The sequence below is a fragment of the Crocuta crocuta genome, unplaced genomic scaffold, assembly GCF_008692635.1.
Source record: "Crocuta crocuta isolate KB4526 unplaced genomic scaffold, BGI_CrCroc_1.0 scaffold64, whole genome shotgun sequence".
Lineage (NCBI taxonomy): Eukaryota > Metazoa > Chordata > Mammalia > Carnivora > Hyaenidae > Crocuta > Crocuta crocuta.
Window position 1 is genome coordinate 12,621,455 of NW_027530640.1, and position 12,364 is coordinate 12,633,818.

The 12,364-nt window shown below is 35.7% G+C and overlaps 1 protein-coding gene across 4 annotated transcripts in view; it reads left to right on the plus strand.

The window, feature by feature from the left end:
- ANKHD1 (ankyrin repeat and KH domain containing 1) overlaps positions 1-12,364 on the plus strand; it is a 125,052-nt gene that overhangs the window by 53,224 nt on the left and 59,464 nt on the right. For 3 of the 4 annotated variants that reach the window (XM_077768761.1, XM_077768764.1, XM_077768763.1), the window contains exons 8-10: positions 3,989-4,226; positions 4,454-4,645; positions 10,045-10,154. In XM_077768761.1, the coding sequence (XP_077624887.1) occupies positions 3,989-4,226; positions 4,454-4,645; positions 10,045-10,154 (540 nt within the window). The remainder of the gene's footprint in view (positions 1-3,988; positions 4,227-4,453; positions 4,646-10,044; positions 10,155-12,364) is intronic. The other variant, XM_077768765.1, reaches the window with a different exon arrangement.

Genomic DNA, 12,364 nt, shown 5'->3' on the forward strand with positions numbered 1-12,364 from the left:
CTCAGTTGGTTAAGCGTCCGACTTCAGCTCAGGTCATGATCTCACGGTTCATGGGTTCGAGCCTCGCATCAGGCTCTGTGCTGACAGCTAGCTCAGAGCCTGGAGCCTGCTTCAGATTCTGTGTCTCCCTCTCTCTCTGAACCTCCCCTGCTCGTGCTGTCTCTCTCTCTCTCTCCTAGAAATAAATAAAAACATTAAAAAAAAAAAAAAAGAAAGAAATCATTAAAATTTTTTAAAAAATAAATAAAAATATTATTCTGGTTGTATCTTGAAATTTATTATTGTTTTAAGTTTATTTATTTTGAAAGAAATGGAGAGGATACAGTCAGGAAGGGGCAGAGAGAGAGCAAGAGAGGGAGAATCCCAAGCGAGCTTCTGCTGCCAGCACAGATCCTGACATGAGGCTTAAACTCACAAAACTGAAATCATGACCTGAGCTGAAACCAAGAGCTGGATGCTTAACCAACTGAGCCACTCAGGCACCCCTGAAATTTATTTTTTATTCATTTTCTCCCCTTTATTTTCTATAATATATCATTAATTGTCTTTTTTTTTTTTTACCTTCTAAATTTAATTTGCTTCTAGGTCTATTTTTATTGGTTATTTTATATCTTGACAATTATATTTTCTTACCTTTTAATATGTCTAGTATTTTCAGTTGTAAATCATATGCTGTGGATGATTCCTTTTCAAGGATCTTGATTATCCTGTCTTTAAAAAAAACATTTATTGAGTTTATTTATTTTGAGAGAGAGATTGTGCATGTGTGCACATGAAACCTGGGAAGGGACAGAGAAAGGGAGAATCTCAAGCAGGCTCTGCACTTAGCATGGAGTCTGATATAGAGCTCAGACTCACAAACCCATGAGATCATGACCTGAGCCAAAACCATGAGTCAGAAGCTAAACTGACTGAGCCACCCATGTGTCCTTATCCTGTCATTCTTCTTAAAGTGTTAAATTTTGTTCTAGCAGGCAGTTAAATTACCAATGGATCACTCTAATCATATTGAGGCTTAAATTCAGCTTTACTCTTTTATGTTTATTTTTGAGAGAGAGACAGAGAGAGAGAATGTGTGCAAGCAGGAGAGGGGAAGAGAGAGGGGGACAGAGGATCCCAAGCAAGTTCTGTTGACAAAAGAGAGCCCTATCTATGTGGGGCTCGAACTCATAAACTGCGAAATCATGACCTGAGCCGAAGTCAGACACTTAACCAACTGAGCCACCTGGTGTCCCTAATTCAGTTTTCTTCTTATACTCTTACTTCCTTGCTCCTTGATCTTTGGTTATTCCTTAGGTATAAATCTCTGCCATCTCAAATGAAATCCTGGATATTCATCTTGGTCTTTCTATTCTGTCTGAGTCTGACTCCCAAAGTCTCCAACTTTTGAGCAGCCAATCTCTTCTAGGCATCCTGGAATCATCCTTGGTGTGTTCAACTCAGGAGTTTCCCAAGTTTCTGAGGATAATTTTGTATAGATTTTTGAGATTCTTTCTCTATATTTTTTTTCCTCAGTTTTCCTGCCCATCTCCCCAGGTCCTAACTGTTTTGGCTGCCTTATATTCTCCTCTTTGGTTTTTTTTTGTTTGTTTGTTTTTGGGGGGTTTTTTGTTTGTCTTTTGGGTTTTTTTTTTGGTTTTTTTTTTTTGCTGAAAGAGATCTTTACTCTTTGTTTAGCCATCAGTTTCCTTAGACCATGGTTTGGGAGATGCCTAAGGAGAGAAAGCTGGAGTGAATGTAGGGTTCACCTTGTGTGCCGCCTTTTATTAGTGCCTGGCCTTAGGTAGGTTTTGGTTCATGCCTCTTGTTGCTTTATCTCTTTTCCCCATTTTTTACAGTTGTTTATTATAGGAGAGTGAGCGCATCATTAGCTACTGATCTATGACTAAGACTAAAAGCCTTAGAATTTTAAAAACTTCCAATAATGCTATTAGATCTTTAAGATTGCATTATTCTGTTTTTATTTCTTTCTTATTTTTTCCTTTGGCAAAATAAATATTGTTTAGTAAAGCAAAAAGTGCTTAGTATAATCTCTCTCTTAATATATGTACTCAAGAGGGGTGCCTGGGTGGCTTAGTCGGTTAAGCGTCCGACTTTCGCTTAGGTCATGATCTCACGGTTCGTGGGTTCGAGCCCCGCGTCGGGCTCTGTGCTGACTGCCAGCTCAGAGCCTGGAGCCTGTTTCAGTCTGTGACTCCCTCTCTCTCTGGCCCTCCCCTGCTCATGCTGTCTCTCTATCTCCTAGAAATGAATAAAAACATTAAAAAAAAAAAAATTAAAAAAAATATATGTACTCAAGAGATATAGCAGAGTCAGTGAAGAAATTGAAGTAAATTCACACAAAACTATTGGGAACCTAGAGGAGTTACGCACCACAGTAGTTTCTTGATCTGTGACTGCTCCTAAATTCTTTCTTCTTTTCAATTAGAAATGTATTTCAAATGCCAAATAACTTAACACAGTAATTTGGTTAAAATACATTTTATTTTTGGGGCACCTGTTTGACCTAGTCATTTAAGTGACTCTTGACCTCAGCTCAGATTCTGATGTCATAGTAGTGAATTTGAGCCCACCATTGGGCTTGGTGCCGGGTGTGGAACCTACTTAAAAATGTGTGTGTGTGTGTGTGTATGTGTATTATTTTATATATATTTGAAAGGTTAGTGTTTAATAGTAAAGATAGAATTTTAGTTTTATTTTTGTTTTAGTTACATTGAAACTTTAATGCCACATCATTTGTTTTTGACCTCATGTCAACAGTGATTAAAGCTGGGCTAGTCATTTAGTCAAATAAATGAAATTCTTTTTTTTTTTTTTTTTTTTTTTAATGTTTTATTTATTTCTAGGAGACAGAGAGAGCCAGCGTGAACAGGGGAGGGTCAGAGAGAGAGGGAGTCACATACTGAAACAGGCTCCAGGCTCTGAGCTGGCAGTCAGCACAGAGCCCGACGCGGGGCTCGAACCCACGAACCGCGAGATCATGACCTAAGCGAAAGTCGGACGCTTAACCGACTAAGCCACCCAGGCGCCCCAGATAAAATGAAATTCTTGATGGATACTGAAATCTAACATTTAATTAAGGTTTCTTTAATAAAAGAATTGCCCAGTCTTATGGGTTATAAAACCCATAAGGTTATAAAACCTTGTTTTTATCCTCAGTCTTTGCCTTTCATTAGCAATATTTTGGTCATTTTTGAAATGTAGAATACAACATTTAGCTTTATATGTCACAGTAAGAGTTAGGCATACATAAAATTTTGAAGTAAAGAATTTGAAACAGAAGAAGGATATTTATGGTGATAGAATGAATAGCTTCCATGAGAATGATTTATTAATTGCATTATTGTCTATGCAGATGGACCTATGGTAATATTACTTGCAAGTGAATTGATATTTATTTTTATATCTTTGTAAAATTCTTTGCCCCATTGTAACGAGCTAGTGCTGAGGAAAATTATAGGGTACTATCAGTACACAGGGGTTTCCCTTGGTGACATAATCCCTAGTGGTAATGACTTCATAGAATTTGTTATTTTTTTTCAAGTCTTTGTTTTTTTAAACAGACCTAACACAGTTTCTACACTTAAACATGACACCTAGGTTTAAGAGTATAGTTATATTTGACCTGGCAGTTGTATAAGCAATAATTGTTTAAGGTACTATTGCTGTTGATTATGCATTGAACAGTTTTTTTGAACTTCAAAGAATGTGGAGATTTGGAATTATTTAGAATTGTAAATATATGTCACCAGTCTGATTCTTTTCAATATTTTGGGCTTGCTCAGAAGTAAGGTAAAGTAATTTCAATGGAGTTTTTGATAAGACAGCTCGCTTCTCAGCTGGACGTGATAGTATATGTGCATCTAAGGTGCATCTCCTTTTCTTTCTTCCTTTTTGTCTTTTCTCAATCTCTTTTGTTCTCCCAATTTTATAATATCAGAATAACAAAAAAAAAAATGTCTTCCTTCTTGCTTCTAAAAATCTGCAGGATGGACATGTAGAGGTAGCACGTTTGCTTCTGGATAGTGGTGCTCAAGTGAACATGCCTGCAGATTCATTCGAGTCTCCATTGACACTAGCTGCCTGTGGAGGACACGTGGAATTGGCAGCTCTGCTGATTGAAAGGGGAGCAAATCTCGAAGAGGTTAATGATGAAGGATATACTCCCTTGATGGAAGCTGCTCGAGAAGGACACGAAGAGATGGTGGCACTACTCTTAGCACAAGGTAAAGTTTTATTTCTTTAATTAAAAAAATCAATTTCCTTTGGATGTTTTATGTTATCAGTGAAGTTTACTACTACTAAAATATTTTTTTGCACTGATGATTAAGTAAATTATCCATACCCTGGAAGGAATCCCAGAAGCTGGGAGAGATGATTAACACAGTTTAGAGCAGTAACTTTATTATAAGTCTTTTGCTGCTAGTTTTACAAGTTTTTATGCTTTTCTCAGGAGCAAATATAAATGCCCAGACAGAAGAAACTCAAGAAACTGCTCTGACTTTGGCTTGCTGTGGAGGATTTTCTGAAGTTGCAGACTTCTTGATTAAGGCCGGGGCTGATATAGAACTTGGCTGCTCCACACCTCTGATGGAGGCATCACAGGAGGGACACCTCGAGTTGGTTAAATATTTACTGGCTGCCGGTATGTGGTTTTAAAAATGTCTTTTGGAAAAAGGCTTTTTATATAGCTTTCGTAACTTTACCAGTTAAACTTAACTGTTTTATAGCTACAAAAGTTAAAAGCCAGCTCCACAACTTAACTGCTCTTTTTGGACCCCTAAATCTCTAAAAATGTCATTTTTTTAAATTATTATTTTTAATAGTTGTTTATTTTGAGAATGGGAGAGAGAGAGAATGGAAATGTGGGGAGGGACAAAGAGAGGAGAGAAGGAATCCCAAGGAGGCTTTATGCTGTCAGCACAGAGCCTGACGCTGGGCTCAGTCTCACAAACCGCGAGATCATGACCTGAGCCGAAACATGTAGTCAGATACTTAATTGACTAAGCCACTCAGGCACCCCAAAAATGTCACTTTTAATACATTTTCTTATTATTATTAATGCTTGCTTAGTGACCATAGGTTTTTCATTGACCTTGTCTTTTCATTGAATGGTTTGAGGCTTTTGGAAGGGACAAGTTAGTTTCTCCTAGTCTCTTAGTAAGAGGAGATGTAGATGACATTATAGAGGTTATAATTTGATACTTTTTAAAAAATACATTTATTTCTGAAAGGCACAGAGAGTGTGTGCACATGCGTGCAAGTAAAGGAGGGGCAGAGAGAAGAGGACAGAGGATGCAAAGTTGCCTCTGTTCTGATAGCAGAAAGCCCATTGCTGGGCTCCGACTCATGAACCCTGAGGTCATGATCTGGGCCAAAGTCAGACCCTTAAGTGACTGAACCACCCAGGTGCCCCTATAATTTTATAGTTAAAATTTCTTTTAAATTTTTATTTTTGACGGAGAGAGAGTACACATGCGAGCAGGGAGGGGTAGGAGAGAGTGGGAATCTGAAGCAGGCTCCAGGCTCTGAGCTGTCGGCACAGAGCCCGACACGAGGCTCAGACTCATAGACCTTGAGATCATGACCTGAGCTAAAGTTGGGATCTGACAGGCTCCCCTATAATTTGATACTTTTAAGCCTATTGATTTCTTGATATTTCTAAGTCTTCTTAAAAGAAAAAAAAAGAACAAATGGGAATTTAATTTTTGGCAGAAGTACTTAGTTTTAAAATAATTTGTGCTTAGGGATGCCTGCGTGGCTCAGTCAGTTGAGCATCTGACTTTGGCTCAGGTCATAATCTCAGGGTCCATGGATTCAAGCCCCACATCGGGTTCTGTGCTGACAGTGTGAAGCCTTTGAGTTCTGTGTCTCCCTCTCACTTTGGCCCTCCCCTACTCACATTCTGTGTCTGTCTCTCTCTCTCAAAAATGAATAAACATTTTAAAAAATTTTAATAAAAATTAAATAATTTGTGCTTTATACATTGTTGAGCATTAGAAGAAATAAGTAGTTTTGTACAAAGTATTTGTAGTTTTAGAGACCATAGTAAGAATGTATCAGAAAAAAATTTGATCCAGATAGATATATACCTTTATAGATTCTTTTTTTTTTTTTCATTTTTTTAATGTTTATTTACTTTTGAGAAAGAGACAGAGAGTGAGCAGGAACGGGGCAGAAAGAGAGGAAGATACAGAAGTCTAAGCAGGCTCCAGGCTCTGAACTGTCAGCACAGAGCCCAACGCAGGGCTCGAACTCACTGACTGTGAGATCATGACCTGAGCTGAAGTTGGCCGCTCACCTGACTGAGCCATCCAGGCGCCCCATACTTTTATATATTCTTTAGAAATAATATAAAATTTTTCCTTTTTATCCATGTCTGATATATTCTTTAAAATTTGATATATAAAGAAATTAATATAGGAAAATAAAATATTTAGCAAAACATTGTTCATCCTTATTACTTTATTCATCCTTTTACTGTTAACATTAATTTCATCATAGCCGAGCTGTAATTTTTTAAAATTATTATTGAAATAATTTCTTAGAATTCTTAATGGTTCATATGATTGTTTAGATTTTGAACCAAAGCACAAACTGATCATACACACAAGCTAAACTCTTCTTGGACTCACATGTTATTAATCACTGCAAGTAATGTATGCATCAATCAGTCATTGTACCTCCATCATTTTTAGTAACTGTCTGTGTCCCCTGCAGGAGTTCTTACCAGTGGTTACCTTTCTATAGTTTTCCCATGTCCTCTAAGTAAAGTCTTACTGTTTTAAGAGGCTTTTGAAAGAATATGTTTACTAAGAAGTTATTGAATACCAGACATTCTGCTCAGCTCTCATGTGGTCTCTGTTAATTAGCACTGGTCCTGGTATAGTAAGAAATATTAAACACATTCTTATGGATATGGAAACAATGCACAATCGTGTTACCCTAAGGTAACCGCCTAATAAATGACAGGGTTAATATTCAAACTTAGAACTCATGACATTGTTTTTTCTTTGTACCACCATGGAGGCTAATTTGAAGTATGTAGTTTCCAGAACTATCTCAGGGATTTGAGAATCAATTTTTTATGTGATCACTATGTAAAAAAAATATTTTTCCAGACTAGAGTGTGCTTAATTTACATGAAATTCTTCTTAGAGTATAGCACTACAAAAACACCGAATAGGCATCTTAATGCATTGCCTATACCATTAAAAAAAAATTAAGAACTTATTTTAAGAACTTTTTGTTAAGGCATTTTTTTTCAAACACAGAAAATAGTATAATTAACCCTAAGAACCTGTCACCAGTTTTACCAATTTTTAATTTATGGCCAGTCTTCATTTCATCCATACTCTCTCCATATCCCCCACTTATTTTGATAAAATTATTTTTTATTGAGATATAATTGATATATAACATTAGTTTCAGATATACCATCTCATGACTTGATATTTGTATATATTGTGAAATGATTACCACACTAAGTCTAGTTAATATCTGTCACCATATATACTTATAGAAACATTTTAATTTTTATTTTAAGTTTATTTATTTTGAGAGAGAGAGAGAGAGAATGTGCATGCAAGCAGAGGAGGGCCAGAGAATGAGGGAGAGAAAGAATCCTAAGGCTCTATGCTGTCAGTGCAGAGCCCAACACCAGCTCCGCTCCATCATGACCTGAGCCTAACTGACTGAGCCACCCAGGCACCCTCTACCTAACATTTTAAAATAATAATTCCTTAGTATCATTAAATATCTAAGCACTCTTTATATTTTTCTTACAAATGTGAATATGTGTGTTTAACGGCTTTTTTGAATCAAGATTCATAGAAGATTTATACAACTATTGATCGTATGTCTATTCAGTCTATTTTGTCTTTGGGCTCCCCTTCCGGGTTCCTCTTCCATCTTTCTATTTCCTTGCAAGTTTTTTTTGTTTGTTTGTTTGTTTGTTTGTTTTTAATGTTTTATTTATTTCTGAGAGAGAGAGAGAGACAGCATGAGCAGGGGAGGGTCAGAGAGAGAGGGAGTCACAGACTGAAACAGGCTCCAGGCTCTGAGCTGGCAGTCAGCACAGAGCCCGACGCGGGGCTCGAACCCACGAACTGCGAGATCATGACCTAAGCGAAAGTCGGACGCTTAACCGACTAAGCCACCCAGGCGCCCCTCCTTGCAAGTTTTGATTGAAGAAATGGGATGTTTATCCTTTAGGCTTCCCACAGTATGCGTTTTGCTAATTGTATCTCCGTGATTTTATTTTACTTGTTTTTCTGTCTCTTGGGTTTCCTTCAAAGTAATAGTTAGATCTAGAAAAGAATTTGGGTATAATGTGTTTGTCTTACTAGACTACTTCATAGGTAGTATTTCTATACTTTCTTCAGAAGGTAGTAAATGTCTGATTGTCTATGTTTTTGTGATATTAGCTGTAAATGATCATTGCTTATATCCATTAATTTATTAGGAGTTACAAAGTGATATTCTCACTTCTTTTATTCCTTACTTGTTTAATAGCTAGAATATGTCTATAAAGAGAAACTTTCCTTCATCAACTATCTGGTTACTCTTAGGTATAAATCATATGCAAACAGCAGTTTGATCTTTTTCCCTTTTATTTACCAGTTTCCAGAATAATAAGGTGATCCCCTAACATCCTTCAGTGGTGACCAATGGAGTGTGGTTTTGTTTTTTTTTTGAACATCATTTGAACTTTCGAGTTTAAACATATGCTATGGACTTTACTCCATCACAGTCCTTATTCTTTTAGAAGCAAAAACTGTTGAAAAGAGGGACCATTTGATCATCTTTGGTCAATAAAGTTAGCCCCTAAATCCTTTTTTTTTTTAACATTTTATTTATTTCTGAGAGAGAGAGAGCGTGAGTAAGGGAGAGTCAGAGAGAGAGGGAGACACAGAATCTGAAACAGGCCCCAGGCCCTGAGATAGCTGTCAGCACAGAGCCCGACACGGGGCTCGAGCTCATGAACCATGAGATCATGACCTGAGCCGAAGTCGGCTGCCCAACCAACTGAGCCACCCAGGTGCCCCTCCCGTAAATCCTTTTGATGTGACCTCTCTATATGATCTCTGCTATGGCGAGATATTTCAGACACATCTTAATACAGATTCTGCCTTAATTTTGGTACCAATCATTGTTCTAAGAAGCCTTAATTCCATTTTGTAGGAAATAGTATGTAGCAGAAACCACATTGTAAAGCTAGAGACTGTTTCTGCTTGGTCTGTCATTGTCTCTAGGACTTTTTGGTTTGTCAGAGTTAGGAAATATTTTTCTTATGGATAAAATGAACTCTTAATGAGTTCATGTCAGCACTTGCAATTCAGAACCATAGAGTTTTTGCTTAACCTCAACAGTCTTCAATCTGTGTTTTTTCTTTCAACCATGCCAAAATTTCAGTACTCACCAAAGGATTACTCATTTGATTTTACCGTAATATCCATAGAACTATCCCAGAATACAAACTAACACTATCACCAATATGATTTCTGAAAACTAATATTTTTTATTTTTGCAGCTCTCCTCTCCCCCTACCCCCTTCCCACTTGGAGTATATCTTACCAAAAACATATAGGCAAATTACTGTGTTTTAAAATAATTTGGTTTAGTCGCTTTCTGTGTGCTTAAAATAATTTTACAGAGCATGTTGAAAAGAAAATGAAGGGGTGCCTGGGTGGTGCAGTCAGTTAAGCTTCTGACCTTGGCTCAGGTCATGATCTCACAGCTTGTCAGTTCGAGACCCATGGCAGGCTCTGTGTTGACAGCTCTGAGCCTGGAGCCTGCTTCAGATTCTGTTTCCTTCTCTCTCTGCACCTCCCCCATGCTCTCGCTAGCATGCTGTCTATCTCTCTCTTTCTCAAAAATAAACATTAAAAATATATTTAAAAAATAAAAGAAAATTAGGATAGTTAAAATGCTTTCTAATATTTTCATATATTGAATTCATCAGTTTCACAAAATTGCAAAACTGAACCATGTAATAGAATTTTACAGTTTATAAAGTAAACGTTTTGGTTTTTTGCTTTGTAGGTGCTAATGTTCATGCTACAACAGCAACAGGAGACACAGCCTTAACCTACGCTTGTGAGAATGGACATACAGATGTTGCAGATGTTTTACTTCAAGCAGGCGCTGACTTAGTAAGATATTATTTTTAAATTTCTTTTGTGTATATTGATGCTCCATCTATTTTTAACATTTAGAAAACACTAGTAAAGGAGATCAATAGTTTGCATACTTTGTAGAAAATAACTTTTTAAAAAGTTTCACTATTTGTTGCATTTATTAAATCTATTTGAAAGTACTTAATTTTTAACAGGACATTTTGTTTCTTGTGTAAAACTGTTTCTTCTACTTACTCCATTCCCATTTGACATTCCTGAACTTTTTAAACTGCTCTTTATTAGACATATCATAAGTTCAATGATATGTTTACAAAATAGAATAACCTATCAAATCACTTTGAGTGATTTCTTTTGTTTCTTTAATTCACCATATGAAAACAAAGCTACTATCCTCTTCATAACAACATGATTATAGTATTCTATTCTTTTTCTGTTCGTTTAGTATTTTCTATTTGGGTTTTTCAAGATTTCAAATTAGATGACAGTTTCATTTGAGTAATAATCATTACAGTGTGGGAATTTCTAAATAAATTTTCACTTTAGAGGTGCCTGCTTTATACTAAATGTTTCCTTTGATGAATTTTAATTTTGTGAGGGTACTTTAAACTGCTTTCTAGAGTTTCTCCCCAAATTTCCCTTTTTTTAAAAAAAAAAAGTTTATTTATTTTGAAAGAGAAAGAGTGTGCACATATGCATCTGTGTCAATAGGGGTGGGGCAGGGAGAGACAATTCTGAATAGGCTGCACGCTATCTGCACAGAGCTCGACTCTGGGGCTCAGTCTCCGGAATCGAATCGCAGGATCATGACCTGAACTGAAATCAAGAATCAGATGCTTAACTGACTGTGCCACCCAGGCACCTCTCCTTGAGTGTCCTTATGTTCTTCTGAAAAACCTATGTGTGATATGCACAGCTATAAGTGTTGTAGCAAACTGACATATTAAAGTTATTTAGGAAATAGTGTGCAAACATTGCCTCTTAAACCATTTTTAATAACAAACATTCCCACACAGATACATGAGAACATTGTTGGAAAATAATTATGGATTAACATAAATGAGTAGTATGATTATGCTATATATACTAATACTAAATTTTATAATAGTAACACTAATATTCATTCTCAGTAATCAGGATCTGCCCCATCGGTTAGAATTTCTGAGAGGTGTACCTTTTTTGCTTGAAAATTATGCAGAATGATATGTTAAGTAGATCTTAATATTCTGCCCTTTTTCTAGATCCTCTTCCTTTTTTAGACTTGCTTTGGGTCATCCTTAAAAATTAAGAATTGAAGTGTTTCATCACTTGAAATAAAGAAATAGGATACAGCATAAAAGGTGTATGCCAAGTTTAATACTCTTATCCTCTGAATTCTTATCTGAATTTTCTCTTCCATTTCTCTACAGCAAAGTCATTTTCTTTATCTGTTTATTGAGAATTGTTATGAGAATATTAAATAGTAAAAAGAGGTACTGTTAAATAGAATCTAATATATCGCAAGATCTATGGGATTTTGACTGAGTTAAAAATCTAGTATGAAATATTTTTAAATGTTTTATTTTTATAGTCTGGAATTACATAAATAGAGTGTGATTAGAGTTCCTCAGAAAAATTACAGTAAGTGAAGAGATAGAAAGATTTGAATTTATCATACTTTTACATTCAGACTGTAAGATTAAAAAGTGGGTCAGATAAATATATATCTTAATTAAGTAGAAAGATAATACTGTTATTCTAATATAATTGTTTATTTTTCTATTTTGCAATCTATCTTAACATTCATATTTATGTGTAATTTTAACCATGGTGTAATATAGTTGTTCTCTATTTTTCCCACTGTGTGTTCTATCATAATCTTCTCCATATTGCTACATAGTCTCTATATTTATAACTCTTCTGTTCAGTTAATGACCCATAGTATTCACTTATTAAATAGAACTTTTGACTTGCTCTTCATTTTTCACTATTATAAATACTGGTAAGATTTAATACCTTCGTGTGCCTAACTTTTTTTTTTTTTTTAATAATTTCACATATTGATTTTAACTTTGAGAAATATTGCCTGTCCCATGCTTTTGCTGTCTCTAGAAAGACATTTTAATGTTAATACGAGTTATTTTCTTGATTAATAAGAAGCAGCACTTGTTCTTTTTTTAAAATATAATTTATTGTCATTGTTCTTTATATAAAATGTGGCAAGTATGGGAAAGTATAGTAAATTTGGC